This window comes from Exophiala bonariae, assembly GCF_035927105.1.
Source record: "Exophiala bonariae strain CCFEE 5792 chromosome Unknown scaffold_4, whole genome shotgun sequence".
Lineage (NCBI taxonomy): Eukaryota > Fungi > Ascomycota > Eurotiomycetes > Chaetothyriales > Herpotrichiellaceae > Exophiala > Exophiala bonariae.
The window spans coordinates 1,175,687-1,191,705 of NW_027042479.1; the positions used below are offsets into that span (position 1 = coordinate 1,175,687).

Genomic DNA, 16,019 nt, shown 5'->3' on the forward strand with positions numbered 1-16,019 from the left:
TACTAGCCCGTTGTACTTGTTCAGTGATTGTTTTGAATACTTCTAGATTGTGAACATTGTCGATCTTGTGGAATCATAACCATATACATAGTGAAGAAGATAAAAATGAAAGACAATACATAAACTACCGGCATCAGCGCTCACTCTTCTTTCGTCCCTTGATATCAAGCTTCTCTGCCTCGAATAATTCGCCACTTACACCGTGGTGCTGGTGGGTACGTCGCTTATGGTGTGATAGGTGAATGTCTCTATGTACTTAAGCGACCGAAATAAAGAACTCTTCTCTCAAATTGCTCCTTTTCCATCGCCGGCCGGGTAATCCATCCTTATACAAGGGTGAGTGGGAGGATACTAGAGACGAAGGCAAGAATACGAGGAAGTGGTATTGTCGATATTTAAAACCCACTAAGTTTCGATCATCAATCCCCGAACCGTGATCTTTATGAAGATGAAGACATTGTGGAGACAGCCAAGGAGAATTTTGTTTTCTTGCGATATAACAAAGAAGATCTGAGGGCCAGTCAATACGAGCAATACCGCTTTCAAGCATATGAAGGAATCGGGCCTCTGGTCAGCATATTGGGCGTGAGTCAATCCTATCGGGTGCTACTTGGCATGCCATACCGACCAGTGCGCGAAACGATACACAGACCGCATCACGAAATAGCCGAATGAATGGCACCTACATAGTTGGTTGACAATTCGTCAAAACACTTGGGAGTGATGCGTCACGAGATCCTAATATATCCAACAATGGACGGAGGTTTCTGGTTGTCAACAACGCAGTTCTCTAGAACACAATTTAGCGATGGGCCGGTATTTGAAAGGGGTATCACCAAACAGTAAATTCGAGCTTCATTCTTCCTGCAAATGGGTGACGGAAGTTGAGTCGAGTCATGAAGAGTGTTGTCCTGACTTGCCAAGTCGGTGGAATGCATCACGCTGAATCAACCAGGTCTTATTTTTCCACAGACACATCAAGTTTATCCGAAGCTGTCTGTTTGTAGGCAATAGCAACCATTGATAATTTCGATATTATGGATATCACTGAAGAATGCTTGTTATATCTGTGGAACAAGAAGCAGAAACACAACATCAACTCAATCTGACCCAGCAATCAGCGCTCGCTTTTCTTTCGACTTTTCACATCAAGTTTCTCAGTATCGTATCTGGCACCTATTACATGATGTCGTGTGTTGATATGAGAATTGTAGGTTGGGGCATGAGTGAAAGTATGTGGGCAACCTTGAGACGCGAAGAGACATGGTCTTTCGGAATTGACGCTTCTCATGTCCTTGTCGTGCTGCGTTCTCAGATGTGCCTTCCAAACTTGGAATTTCTTGAAAATCTCGTCACTGCCGCATTCAGTGACCCTTGGACATAAACCATCCTCCACAAACTTATGTCTTCTACGTAGATGTTCATTCAGGTGCCACGTGCTGCTGAAGTGCCATCGCCACCTATACCCAGGGCGACGTGTGGGCAAGGGAATGGCTTCTTATTCGACGGAGGTGGTGGCTACGCTTTCCATTAATAGCTTCTTTTCCCGCCTTTTCGATATTATCAAGACATTTTTCGGGGTGGTTTTCATAATATAGATGGGATGTTGCGACGAATGGACAGTTTGAACACCGGAATACCATTAGAGACGGCGCATCCCGGGTATTATCAGACTCGACGCGAGTTGCAATGTGTGCTTCCGCGATATCGATATTGCGGCCGCGGTTGTAACCGACCATATTGTATCGAGAAAGATAAAGAACCCAGTCAGTTCCACTCAGTAGGAACGGGTCGGTGGCCTGCGTAGTCTCGTCAACGAGGGGTGTTTGCAGAGATGACGAAATCATGTCCATGCTGTCCTCCAATAGAACATTCTTGTCGTTGTCCTTCTTGGACGCAGGATCCTGTCTGAGACTTTCAAATATGGTCAGCGTAGAAGCAGACGAACTATTGGGGTTGTTGGCTTCGAGATCATCTTCCATCAGAGTAGTATCCTCGAGATCGGCTTCTATCGAAGCAGAGTCCTCAAAATCATCTTCCGACGAAGCAGCCTCCTCGAGATCATCTTCAACAAGTGTATGGTCCTCAAGCAATGGAGGTCGCATGGTATTGCTTGCCTCAGTGTTCAGTGTTGTATCTGACTGACGACCTGACCGACGAAGTGGCTGTAGAGAAACTGAAAGCGAATAAGGAATGTCTGAGGGTGTGATGGGCGTGTGATGTACGGCCCGACCGACGAGGTACCTGTATAGAGGTTGAAGACGAATTGGGAATGCCTGAGGCTAGGATGGGCTTGCGAACATAATCGTTGTATGGCGGTTTGTGAGTGATAGTGGCTGGATGTCCTGGATCATCTCTTTGCTGGGTGCGATAAATACGATTAACTCGACGTCCAGCCCTCTCCCGAACATGCTGCCATTCATTGTAAGGAGCCTTATCACTCGGCGGTGGCGATACACCCAAGTAGAAATCGAGAGGATATCCAGATTCTCTGATTGACTCATCCTGATTCTCACGAATATACTTCGAAATGAGGTGTGACTTTGCCGAACGTGGAGGACGTTGTATGATCCAGGTACCTGTACCAGTAGCCGATCAACAGCAGTATCTTTGAGTAGTGCTTTATGCGTAACAAGATCTTCGTCTTGCTGCTTGTTATCACCCTTACTCATTTTCACACTGCTATAACCCTGTGCTCGAGCTATGCCTTCGTGTGCAGTGCGCATCAGTCCTGGATCGACATCGGCGAGGTCGTGGGCCCCCCCCTCCCTTCTCATATCATGGATCCGAAGGTAATTAAGATATCCAGCTAAATCACCCTTTTTTTCGAACGTGGAATGGACTTGTTGGTAAGTAGCCGGTTTCTGAATCACCAGCTTACCCCAGTTTCTCCCGTCAATGGCCAACACCAAAGGATATGTGGGACATTTCCACCGAAGTCGGCGATCCCTGCGGAGGTACGCGGCGTGGAGGACCTCCTCAAGCGTGCTACCATCCAAGAATAGCCCGTGTCTGAGACTGTGTGCCATCAAGAGGAGAATGATATCCGCGGCGTTAAGGTCCCAAGATCGAAACGTAGCGGACCAGCTGATCTCGCGAGATGGAGACTCAAAATACTTGAAGATAATGGCACAGCGTGTGCGATTGTCGACGGAGAACCTGCGGGCAGATAATCAGCAATGGGGGAATGGCAACAGGATCAATTTCCATACTTCTCGCCTTTCTCGTACTTGACAATCACACGAATAACGACATTGGTGACCGGCTCCTCTGTCCCTTCACTCTCGAGGGATAGCTCGACGTCTTCGAATTTCATGTATAGTTGGCGGCCTACACATTCAGTAAGAAGGTGCAACGACCTTACCGACACGACAGTCAACCGCTGCCATAAGTGCGAAAGAAATGACTTTAGAAAGGGAGACATCGAACCCCGGGGATCCACGATCGAAAACAACTTTGAACCATGTGCCCATCAGTTTCGGAGGATATTGAACGTGACAAAATGTCCTGAATTCCAAACGCCACGGATGAGTCTGAGAGGGTCTGCCATAACCAAGACTTAACCTCAAGATCCATATTGGGTGTGAACGACTAAATCGGGTAGTCTGAGGCGTTGATGGTTTTGATGAAATTGATGGCGCTCTTGAATGTTGACTCCGACGGGGTGGTTTGTTCTACGCCGGAAGGGTTGACATACTGGATCGTTTCATTGAGGAAACGTCTCAAATGCATGGCCTGGGGCCCATTTGTTGGAAAATTTGGCTGGCGTTGTACCCAAGTATACCAGATGCTCTGATAATGGACAAGTGGCCTCTGCATCCCGACAGATGCCATGGTGAGCTCTCGGCTGTCCCACTCACGTCTGGTCGCATCGCGGTCCTGATGCTTGTTCGCCATCATTTGCAAGGGAGTTTTCGAAGGCTTTTCCTCCCATACCTTCTTCTTTGGGGGTCTTTTGTCGTAATCCTCGGCGTCCCAATCAGCTGCATCATTGTTCAATGTGGCTGTTGAATCTGGACTTCGTTTACGCCGAGGCATGATGAAGTGAATGAGTAGAAGAGTTATATTCGAGATATTAGGAAATAAACTGGGAACAGAGGGAGATCATGGCTCCTTACCTAGTACTAACATGGGGACTAGCCGGGATATAGTGGTCTGAACGCTCCAAACTGCACGAGCAGAGGCAAAGAGAGTGTTGACGAAGCGGAATCCAAAGTAACTAACCAAAGAAATGGCAGCGGAAAGAAAGAGACGACAGTGGATCCAAGGTGACAGTCAATTCAGAGAGACGATGGCCGGCTGAAGAAGACTGTAGCCGTAATAATCATTAGAGAATGTGATCAAGCTGAGAGACGGACAAAGAACGGCAGGAGGAGGAGGAGGAGTACTACGGAGGCGTCTGAGAATGGAAGGAGCAGAAGATTGAGTGGAGGGTAACGTGATAGGATGGGGCACGTGCTGTTTTCTCCGATCGGAAGGCGCGCCGTTGAACCCTTGATCATGTGGAAGTGTAGAGAGGAGGAAGGAGCATACCGATTGGTTTTCGGGAAGGATTGTGATCATATAACAGCCGGCGGGATAACCAGAAGTGCAACCGTAGAAGAGTTGGCTGTCTGACTGCGTCCAAGGCCTAACTGGCCTTTCGAAATGGAAACAAATCCATGACTATTAGTTACCTAGGGCAAGCGGTGTGAGCCAGCTAGCCTTTGACTTGCTGACCCTTGAGATTGGAAACGATACCATGACCACTGGTTATCTGAGTGTACCGGGCGTGAGTAAACTGAACTGTAATCAGCTGGGTATTGGAGATGGAAGCGATCCCGCAACAATTGGTTATCTGAGTTGAGGAGCTCGACCATACCTTGTGGGGGAATGCGATCGCACAGAAGATAACGAGTTGTTGTACCCCAGCATAGGAGGAACCGGTCCGCCACGTCGGAGGAGTGAGACTGCACGCAATGGTTGGTAGTATGAGTAGAGGAGAGATCTGTGTACCGGACAGGCCTGTTTGGGGAGAGTTGGACACATCGCAAGGATCACAAAGTGAAAAGTACAGCCAGAGATGGTTATGGTGTGCTCAACCAAATGCAGCTCCAACTCCATCCTGTCTCTTCCTAATAATCTTGAAGTCTCCTGACCTCGGCATCCCTAATCGCCTTCTCAATCTGAGCCTTCTGGTCTGGATTAAACTTATTAGTCTTCATGGACTGTGCGATGGTCTGGGAGAGATGGACAGGCCACAGAATTTCGCTAGAGGGCTTAGTTCGCCCTTCCAACCTGGAGCGCGTGCCTGTGACTTTGCCCAATCCACAAGAACCACCTCTTACCCCTCGCGTTTATGCTCTGGCTCTATCGTTCCACAGATAATACAGAACACTTGAGTTTGATGTTGGACCAGGCTTCTTGCCTCATCCATTGGGTCGACCAATCCTTGACGCGTTGTTTGAGATAGTTCTGTGCCATGTTTCGTAGTTGCTCGTCATGATGCTCACTATAGATCCCACTGAGCAATGTCCACGAGTATTATTTATGGAGGAGCTGACCACGGTCTGGACCATAACCTTTTTGAACAAATGCGAGCTTTGTCGTTTTTCGTTTGACAAGAACTTGAGTTTCGATGTCGAGGTATGCTTTCATGTCAGGAACGTCGATCCGGTATCCACTAGATTCTCTTCGGATCCGAGATTGAATTTGTAGAGGCTGTTGCGAGCGTTGGCAGTGGGCCAGTGAGCAATATGAAAGTCGAAATCAGATTTAGTAGTTGGATAGTGACAACATGAAGAAATCCTGATTTCTGCTTTCACTGTAAAGCGACAATCTAACTCCGTGACAAACTAGATGCTCTAACAGTAATAGTTGATTCTAAATATTGGGTAGCAGGTCTCAAAAATTTGAGTGGGAAGGTTAGCAATCATTATGTTTGGCAATGGCATTGATGGATGCGACAATGACACTCAAGTTGAAGGATATGGAAATTAACTCATCTTTGGGTGATGGGAAGGTGTTGACCCCACCCGCTCTTCGAGAATCGAGATAGCTCAAGGGCCAATGATGGAGCCCTGGCAAGAGCTGGAGCTCGAGCCCAAGCTTGTCTGGAACCTAGTCCACGGGGTTATTGTTCATGGTTTGAGGATCGGAATAGTCCTTTACCTGCAGTGGGTAAGAAGCAGATTGTGAATTCAGCGGCCGGCTTTGGAGACGAGATGAGGTTAGGGAGGGAGGGATGCCATATGAGCTAGTCCACATTAGGCGATATCATCTCGTCTTGGACTCTTGGCGTGTAATTGGCCTGCTTCCCAGCAAAACAGGCTGTCAAGCCTTGGCACGTGAGAGCAAAATAGATCTACAACAGAATGTCACTGAATATTATGTCGATACTGCAGCTCATCTCCTGCAACGGCTATTTGTGAACTTCCCTCTATTTTAGTGCTAGAGTCGATCATTTGATCAAATTCGTGCATGCGTTCTGGCCATGCTGCCAAACGGCAGTATCCAAGCGACTCAGATTTCACATGCCAGAATCAACGACGATGGGCTACATAAAAGATCTTAAACAATGTTATTCTGTGCTTGAAATCAAGTTGAGAATCTCCATACTGGCTCTAGTCAGATTAAGTGGTCCTGAAATATTCCATCATGATTTATGATCAAACATAGAGACCTTGACCTCTGTAAGGACCAAAAACTCAAGCCAACAATCAAGCAGCAATACCATCCGACTCTGGAGGACCCTTATATACCTTTCTTGCATAGACCACATACCACGCGGCGCTAATGGTCATGAAACCAACAAAAACTACACTGGCATAGTTCATGGTGACTTCTGTGACAGGGAGAGCCACGGGCATGCTGAAAATGACCATTTCGAACATAATCCACAGAATTGCGACTATGTTGACGGCATATCCGATCGTGTTTCCGGCGTTCCATGGTGCGGTAGACACCTCCTTTCGTCGATGCCACAGACTAATTCCTATTGGAATGGCGTAACTGACTGCCAGGCCCATTACGCCAACCGAGATAAATGCAGTGAAGGCACTCGTGGAGCCAAGATAGATTAATCCAAGAAGCATCTGCACGACTGTTGTCAGCGTGAGCGCCCAAATCGGCACTCCCAACGTTTGATTGACTTTCGAGAAGAGTCGAGCTCCGGGAATGGCATCATCTCGAGCGAATGCCCAGGTACAACGCGAGGCGGCCACCGTGATGCTCACGCTGCAAAACAAAGTGATTCCAAGGACCAGGAACATGAGGCCCATTCCACCTCCTGGTGTGCCCATAACCCGATAGAAGATATAAGGCAAAGCTTGACCGTATGGTGCCAACAGAATGTCTTCTAGAGGAGGTAAAGTGAAGCAGATTGGCAGGATAAAGAACAATCCAGCCAACCCTCCAACTGGAACGCAAAGTGCGATAGCTCGGGGTACCTTGATTGAGGGGTTCTGGCATTCTTCAGCCATAGCCGAGATCATTCCAATCGCTGAAAAGGTGTATGCCGCCGGCAGAAGACCGATGAAAAAGGTGAATCCTCCCCAACCTGAGAAAGATTGGTCGTAATGGCCTAGTGCATATCCTGCACTGTGTCGTCCTGTTGATGCCTTTACTGAGAGCGCGATAAGGATGATTAAGATGCTAAGGGCGGTCCATCCAGCGCATATGGTATCCACCATTGGCAGATATTTATTGCCAAAAGCAACAATCACAAATGTCATCATGCAGATGGCATAGAAGATCAAGAGCAACTGCCAGTTGCTTGCAACCCACTCCGGATGATACATCGCCACACAACCCAGAATGAGTGACGCGAATCTTTGATGGTCAGTCCTGTCACTTCGTCGAACGCCTTACGAATGCTCACCCAAAGTTGACCGAGAGAGTGATGGTCCAATTGCCTATCAGCCAAGTCCATCCTGTTATGAACGAAAGCACCGTTTTCCCCTTCGTGGCCAGCTGAAATGACCAATAGTAAGGACCTATACACTGTTAGGTTCCCAAAACACGTGATCAAGTCGAAATGGCCACAAAACATACCAGCGCTTGTTGGATACTTTGACGCGAGCTCGCCGAGGGATACTGCGACACATTCATCCAGCACCAATACCATGAGCCAGCCGACGAAGATTGAAAGAGGACCACCGCCATATATAGCACTCAGTATGGGTGCGCCCTCGCCCTGGAAACGGTAGGTCTTGGTCAGCATATTCCTGATAACGGATTGGCCATTATTTTTCCACAACGCAACGACAGGGACCATGCCGGAGACGGGGGACACAGACGTAAGGAATTGCTGCTATTGCGAGCGATTGAAATAGCAAGGTGAACATGGAACGATTCCGATTCAGCTCAGGCTTATAGCCAAGCTTGTCGAGCACCTGGATATCGTCGACAGTACCAATGACGAGGGAGCCCGTACGGCCCTCAGCAGGAGAAGGCACATCCTCCGAGTCAGGCAAACGCTTTTCGGTGTCGATGGTCATTGTTGCAATGTAAAATGGTCTTGAGGTTTATTGTCGATGGGTGGTGAGGCGCAGAGGAGCAAAAGAGGGCGTTTCGTGAACAGCGAGCATGGTCGCTTAATGTACGAACACCTCGTGAACGAGGAACGTGATGAGGGAGAAATACAGTTAAGACTTGGCTCCTGAAACCTGGGGTCACCTTATTCGATGCCAACCTTGTGGAGGTGAAGCTTGTTGGAGATAGGGCCTATCGTAACAGGGATAAGGATTGATTGGCAGGCGGAGAATCGAGAATGTAGTACAAAATGGCTGTTTACTCCTGGTTGGGCAGTCCAGGAGCTCGTGGTCAGCAGCCTTCTGAGAATTGTGGTCAATATTTTATCCTAATGGAGATTAGGCGTTGGACGTTGGGACCCTGCTGCCGAGTACTAGTGCAATCTTTTGAGTGACAAGATAGCAGTGTCCAATGAGATTTCGTCTTTCTCGAGGTGCCAGCCACAGTGACCGAGTTTTGGTCTGATAAGTACGAGGTCGTCCGTATGGTATTGAGCTTGTCAACACGCGAGACGATGGGAGAATACCTAGTCCATTTGAGCGTACAAGACATGATCAACCTGGATGACTCTGGGAAGTCGTGAGTCCGTGACTCGAGCATACATCCCTAGCCATTTGGTGTGGCTCGCTCGACGGGCCGTTGACCAAAATCCATGTGTCCATTTAACCCAATCCGCCCCCAGAGGAGCTCCCAAGGGCCAAGGATTGATGTGGACTATCAACCTTCCAGAAACAGATGTATGAAGGGCATCAGCATTCTCAGCACGCGTCATTTGGGTCAATGAAGCAACAATCAAGCAATTTCACGTTGCTTGATGGCTTAGACGCCAATAATGTCGCCAGAAGCCTTTATCATCCGACCCCTGCCTAGGCTTGGATGCTCCATTGGCGGAGCTCAGTTCCAGAGATAAGGGAAGGATAAGAGCACCAGCAGTCTCACAACAATCAAGACACTCAACTCAGGCTTCCAGTATCAACTGCTGGCATTCTCAGCTGACTTATCTAATTATAGTGCATGTGCACTTCGAACACGGGTAGACTTTCGCCATGTCAAAGTACTCGAGCGTTCAGGAAGCCTGGGAGGCTTGCGATCGCACCGACACGCTATTCATCCTGGTATGCACGGTATTTTGCTGGCCCATCATACCAGCGGTCGGTCTCGGATATTCTGGCTATTCTACTCGCCGAAGCGGCTTAGCCTCGTTCATTCCAGCGGTCCTCACTGTCTGTGTGTGCTCTATACAATGGTTCATCGTCGGTTATACTCTAGCATATGGGGAGGGAGCTGGTGTCATTGGCGACTTCAGCTACATTTTCCATAAGGGTGTGCTTGCTGAGCCCGTTGGCACTATTCCTGCCATCCTCTTTAGCGAGTTCCAGTTGGTGAGTTATCGACGACAGCCATTGTACCATGGAAAGCAGGGGAATGATTTGCTGACTTCGATTTTGTATTCAGGTCTTCGAGGCGACGGTTTGTGCCATTGCTGTAGGAGGTATCTGTGAAAGAGGACGCATAATCTCGGTGGTCCCATTCATCTTTGTGAGTGACGATATGCTAAAACTGGGATATATGACTGACAATCATTCACCTCAGCTTTGGGCGACACTCATTTACTGTCCACTTGCACACATGGTCTGGGGAGGAGGCTTCCTGTCTGAACTCGGTGTGCTTGACTTCGCAGGCGGAACCCCGGTTCACATCTGCAGCGGTGCAACCGCCAGTGCTCTCAGTCTGTATCTGTCATATCCAATCGCCAGATCTCGACAGTCATCAGAACGCACGCCGTCTCATCTGAAGCTACATAGGCCCCATAACAGGTCAGTGACATCTAGATCGCCTGAACTGTGCTGACTATAACAGCATGTGTCAATTATTGGCGATGATCATCATTTGGGGTTCCTGGTTGGCCTTCGATGCAGGAACTACGCTTACTCTCAGCTTCCAATCCGTCAATGCTCTGTGCGTAACGAATCTATGTGCATCGGCTGGTGCCCTGACATGGGCATCCATGACATACCTTGAGTCGGGTCTGTGGTCCCTAGACTCAATTTTTATGGGCGCAATTGCCGGACTCGTCATGATTACACCCGCTGCAGGTTTCATCGATATGCCTACCTCTTTGTTATTTGGGGTTCTGGGGGCTGTTGTCTGTAGACAGGCACTGCGTATCAAATTCACAGAACTTGCCAGGAAATGGAGATGGGTTGACAATGGTGATACCTTCGCCACCCATTGTGTGGGAGGATTTCTTGGAACTATCAGCACTGGTCTCTTCGCCCAAAAAGCCGTTGCCGCCTATGGTGGTATCGAGGTTGATGGAGGTGTCTTTTTTGACGGAAATATTCGACAACTTGGAATCCAGATTGTGGAGGCGTTAGTTGGGTTTGCCTGGGCCTTCTTCGGATCTTATGCTATCATTGCTTTGATCGATTGTATCCCAGGACTCGAGGTTTTGGCGACCGACAAGTAAGGCTCACCTCTTTTCCTTAGCTTTACATCCTACTAATGACCGCTCAGGGAAGTCAACATGGGCATGGATGCCTCCCAGATGGATGAGTCGCTATATGAGGCGCAGTGGGCAGGAGAGGAGAATTACAAACCTCTACCTGTGGGTAACATCACACTCGATGACTAGGTAAGATAATAGCGACAGCTTTGCCCGGCTGATAATATACATAAAGTGCGTGTGTTGCAATGTGATATCCACATTCTACACAACAGGACAAATCTCACAAGTTGGGTGAAGTCAGGCAATGGGAGTATACCATAAAGAGTTCAATCATTCGTAAGTCCCAAAACATGGGTTGTATGAATACCTGTTGAATGCATATGCACGGCTACATCGAATATAAATCCTTTCCATGATCTGGTGTTTACATCTTCCATATTTCCTTGATCTAGACATTTTTGGGTTCAGGCTAGAGTTGATTACAACGACTAGATCCAATATCTCAAGCAAAGCCATCAAGCATTCATTCGTCCAAGTGTGACCTTCGGAGTAACCCCGAACAACAGCACTATGCGAGGACTATAAACAGCGTTGTTGAATCTGATGGTGATTTATTCGACTCAGCATTGATACCAATTACTTGAGAAAATCATACAAACGAAAGAGGAAGACACGATTGTCATCCAATGTTCTGAACAGCAAGTATCGACAGAAAACAAATATTCAACATACTTACATACACAGATCTCTACACAATGAAGGTCGACACTCTACCCATGTCTCCTACAGACTGAGATTTACCGCAGATAGAGTTATATCAATCGTGGTGATCTTCTAATTGCGGGAAGGATCAACACCACCAGGTATGTTATTGTCAGAAGAAGTGTACAACCTCGAATTTGCGAGTAGAATCGCAATATAATGACTGACAGATAGCATGGTTTATCAGGCGTCACCATCAAGGCAGTTGGTAACACAAATGGAGGAGGCCAAGTCATTAAACAGAGCAAGTCCAGGTCAAGATGGCACTCGAAAATCCTCAATTTTGACAGAGGATCAAGATCGAAGAACCTACATTACTGAGGGTTGGAAGAAAGTTGAGACTTGCGAGCGCCTTCGAGAACTTGGAAACACAATATCAGACCGGCCACGGGAAGGGAATGTGCGCGGACTCGACATTTTTGCATAACACAGTCATCTTCATGATCACCCAACGCCGTACTGGTGTGCCATCGTAGCGTTGTATGTCAAAGACAATGATAGACTCAGCGAATTCGACCGATTTTGTGAGAGCGCTTCCAAACAATTTTGAAACAAGCGAAGAATACGAGACCTTGCACTGCGTGTCAACTCCACTTATTTAGGGAATCGTGAATTCGTGAATCATCGGCGTGAACTGTAGCGCTAAATGATAAGTGAGCTCATGGTGGAACCTCCTTTCGTCTTGGGGTATCTGGTACACGGCTACCACCGTGGAGTTCTAGGCATCCCTAACCATCTTCTAGCACGTTTTCACCTCTCGCCTGGGCGACTGCAGAGAGCTCTCAAAATTTAACGTCTTGAGGTCCTCACAGCATTCTATTCATCTCAAACCCTGTCTTGCACTTTGTTGGGCGATTTTTGTTGATTGAGTAAAGTCTTAACTGGGTTGCAAGATTTAATGAAAGGGTTCATCATCATATTTTGGGTGCTGGTGCTCGAACCAAGCCAGTCACATTACTGGTCAAGTGACTCTGTCCTGATCTGTGCGTGATTTACGGGACTCGGACTCGAGACAAAGCTTTTGCTGTTGCGTAGCCAGATGATCACCAATCAAGAGCTCTTGCGAACAAAGAAACGCAAGTCGGAGCCAGAACAAAACAACGAAACCATTGTTTAGACCACCGCATTCGGTCGAGAAGGTCATAACAATAATCAATGAAACAAGGCATTGTCTTTAAGTGTACTGCAGCACAAGATAACAGAGTCTCTTGGTATCACACAGTTGCACGGAACTGCACACAGAACGGGTTGCTACATCGAGTCTTCGCCATCGATATACTTTTGACACGATTCCAATATGTCCGGAAATATCGAAGACCGTCAAGATGACCCAACGGCCGAAGCACGAGCAGACTCACTTGACATCTTGACACGAAGGCTCGAGCAAGATGACAGAGACCTTGAAGAGCAAGCGCTGCGACTTGTTAAACTGCGAGAGCAAGCCGAGCTTGATGAAATATTGTACGAGCATGGACGAGCAGAATTGAGAGACCAGCATTCGAAATTAAAAGCAGCCCAGTTGGCCATTCATGAAATCTATATCTCAACCATGCTCAGCCACGCCCATAATCTGTTACTCATGAGCAATTTGGGATATAATGATGAAGAGATGGCCTTCAAAACTGCTGATACTATCCTTGACGAGGTTGACGATCTGATTGAAGATACCAATAATGACCTAAGTAGGTCAACACTGGCGAAACATGCTTATGTGGATGGATTCCTAGCAGAGATGAAAGGAAACCTTGACGTGGCAGAAGAATGCTACTTTGCTGCTGTAGATCATTCCAAAGACTACATTCGTCTAAGACGGATCCAAAGCTTAAGTGATTCAAGGTATGCAGAGTATGCCGCTACAACGATGGCCCAGCAAACGAATGACGGTGGTTCTGAAACGGTGAGTAACAGAGACAGCTGGCTCTTCACAAATTTGAGACAAGCTGCTGCTATCCCTTCCGAGAATGGAGATACTTTCAATCGATGCATGATTAATCAAGTTTACCTCGATACGCCCCCTCTCGGCGGCAAACAGTCTCATCCTGAGGCCGAAACTGAAGATCGTCAAAATGACGATGAGTTTCACGAACCTAATAGTCGACACGCCACCCCATGTATCAGAAGGTCGTCAGTTTGTTGCGAACCCGTGGTAGAGTCGGTCATTTCAACAGATACACCCCAACCAGATTCACTGGCGAAGCGACCAAGACGACGGACTGCAGCAGAGCTGAGACACAAAGTCCCCCACATTGATACGAGCGGCTTTGGCAGACCCACTGAAAGCCCAACTTCCCCGAGTCGACCTAGCCCTTTGAGTCGTCAACTCTCTGTCAATGGAGATATCACTCTTCAAAACGAGAAGTGAACTAGGCCTCCCTGGCACTAAAGAGAGCGCAATTTCAGAGGAGTCCTCAGAGATAGCTGAGCTTTCGAATATGATGTACTCGTGCTGCCCATCAATGAAGCCGATATAAAGCACAAGGCATATTGGGCCAAGTTGAAAAAGATAGTCGAAGTGTAAATTTCAGCAAACACAATCTCCAACATGTCTACCATATATGCAGGTCAATAGTGAGGCAGCTTGAAGGTCAAGTATGCAACTAGCGAAAATCGTAACTATAACAAGCTGTCACAAGATGCCCACAACTACAATATAATCCCCTGGGTGTTAAGGCGCGGTGAGAAAGGTGATGTCACCGAAGGAGGAGGTTGACACATCTTGCATCTCCTGGACCTTAGAATCAGAATTCTACCGATCCGAAGATGATGAATCGTTATTTGCTTGCCTTCAAGTCTTGCCATCCCACCAGGAATAAACATATCACTGTCTAGAATAAATGTTCAGCATAGGAACATAATTTGTGACGAATATTGCCTCAAATCTCAAACCTGAACACTCCTGTAGGATTTTAAGTTGAATGCAGTTAATCCGTCTTGATGGGCTTGAGCAGTGAGCCGAGGTTTGTGCAAGGCTGGGCCCCTGACTATTTTCAACCTTGACTAATCACTAAACCACTGATCGACTTCTCCGCAGTATTTCTCGAACTCTTTGATGTCATGTAAGCCTGGCCTATTACGCACGTAGATGGAGAATTAATGCGAGATACTTCTTAAATTTAGGCTATACATATAAGAGAAAGATCTCGGTGGAATCACGTTATCCAGTGAACAGCGTACAATGTTGAACTTCTCGGACCACTGATTGTGGTGTCTTGCACATTCGTTGGCTGCAAGGAGATCACGGTCTCCGATGTTTCAACTCAAACCCAAAGATGCCATCTTTGATATTTCAGAAAGCAGGCTTTGTAGGCTGGCCTCAACTTCGAGTACTTTCTTGGAGAAGCTTGGTGCTGAAATTGCTATTCCTGATGACCGACCCCGCAAACTACTAAGTACGAAAGCATATTGTGATTAGTGAACCATGCATCTTCTAACTTGAACTGTTCACCCTCAACTTTTACCCAGTGAGATCGTTGAGCCATCACCACATCCTAAGCATATTCCATTGACAGACGCTTTGGTTCTCAGGTCTCTGGACGAAGTACAAAAGGGACCTCCGTTGCGTATAAACACTGGACCAAATCTGATCCACCAAAGCAGATACTATTTCCAGTTCAGAACAATACTAAATACTTAGCACTTCCGCCCAAAACAACGCGGGCAACACACTAACCCGTCCATCATGCCTGTCACAGTCACCACCGATCCCATCACCACGCCGCGTACGACTTACCGCAGCAGCGTTCCCTTCGAAACGGCCGAATCTCGTCTTCGCTCCACCATTCAGCGCGAGAAGAATGCGGCTCCAGTCACCGAAATCGCCACGGCGAAAGCACCAGTCTTCGAGACCAGAGAATCTTTCACCAAATTCATCCAGTCCAGGATCGGTGAGCATGGGTTCATGCATTTCCATGAATTCAACCACGGCACGTGGCTACAGGCATACTACCCCGAGATATCGGGCGTGACTGGCCCGGATGGAAACACCAAGCATTTGCGCAGCATCCGATTCATTCTTGGGAATCCCCTGATTGCGCAGACTATGCTGAGACATGATCTGAACACTGGGTTGTCCGTACCTATTGAATTGCTGCTTTCTGAGGAAGTAGATGGAAGCGCCAAGATTGTCCAGTTCAGGCCGTCTGGTCTCATTGCGGGCTATGAAGGCGCGCCGGAGGAACTGGGCAAAGCTGCCCGGATTCTCGACGGGAAGGCCGAGGCGCTGATAAATTGGGTATTACGAGATACTGGAGCCGATGAGCCTAAAGGAAATCTGTGAGCTGGTGTCAAGGATAGAAAG

General features: G+C 47.7%; 6 protein-coding genes across 6 annotated transcripts; 3 read left to right on the top strand and 3 right to left on the bottom strand.

Annotated features, from left to right (window-relative positions):
• Positions 1-1,460: 1,460 nt before the first annotated feature.
• On the bottom strand, positions 1,461-3,389 carry LTR84_009997 (uncharacterized protein; the record flags this gene model as incomplete). The annotated part of the gene is made up of 5 exons (XM_064853535.1): positions 1,461-2,176; positions 2,238-2,523; positions 2,580-3,159; positions 3,213-3,330; positions 3,365-3,389. The coding sequence occupies 5 exons, from the start codon at positions 3,387-3,389 to the stop codon at positions 1,461-1,463; spliced, it is 1,725 nt and encodes a 574-aa protein (XP_064709934.1).
• Positions 3,390-3,591: 202 nt separating this feature from the next.
• LTR84_009998 (uncharacterized protein) lies at positions 3,592-4,038 on the bottom strand (the record flags this gene model as incomplete). Its single annotated transcript, XM_064853536.1, has 1 exon — positions 3,592-4,038. The coding sequence occupies one exon, from the start codon at positions 4,036-4,038 to the stop codon at positions 3,592-3,594; it is 447 nt and encodes a 148-aa protein (XP_064709935.1).
• A 2,660-nt stretch (positions 4,039-6,698) lies between these two features.
• Positions 6,699-8,477, bottom strand: LTR84_009999 (uncharacterized protein; the record flags this gene model as incomplete). Its single annotated transcript, XM_064853537.1, has 4 exons — positions 6,699-7,809; positions 7,859-7,973; positions 8,032-8,173; positions 8,277-8,477. The coding sequence occupies 4 exons, from the start codon at positions 8,475-8,477 to the stop codon at positions 6,699-6,701; spliced, it is 1,569 nt and encodes a 522-aa protein (XP_064709936.1).
• Positions 8,478-9,557: 1,080 nt separating this feature from the next.
• On the top strand, positions 9,558-11,146 carry LTR84_010000 (uncharacterized protein; the record flags this gene model as incomplete). The annotated part of the gene is made up of 5 exons (XM_064853538.1): positions 9,558-9,893; positions 9,967-10,050; positions 10,105-10,328; positions 10,372-10,977; positions 11,029-11,146. The coding sequence occupies 5 exons, from the start codon at positions 9,558-9,560 to the stop codon at positions 11,144-11,146; spliced, it is 1,368 nt and encodes a 455-aa protein (XP_064709937.1).
• A 1,873-nt stretch (positions 11,147-13,019) lies between these two features.
• Positions 13,020-14,084, top strand: LTR84_010001 (uncharacterized protein; the record flags this gene model as incomplete). The annotated part of the gene is made up of 1 exon (XM_064853539.1): positions 13,020-14,084. One exon carries the CDS (start codon positions 13,020-13,022, stop codon positions 14,082-14,084), a length of 1,065 nt encoding a protein of 354 aa, XP_064709938.1.
• Positions 14,085-15,401: 1,317 nt separating this feature from the next.
• On the top strand, positions 15,402-15,998 carry LTR84_010002 (uncharacterized protein; the record flags this gene model as incomplete). Its single annotated transcript, XM_064853540.1, has 1 exon — positions 15,402-15,998. One exon carries the CDS (start codon positions 15,402-15,404, stop codon positions 15,996-15,998), a length of 597 nt encoding a protein of 198 aa, XP_064709939.1.
• Between the last annotated feature and the right edge of the window lie 21 nt (positions 15,999-16,019).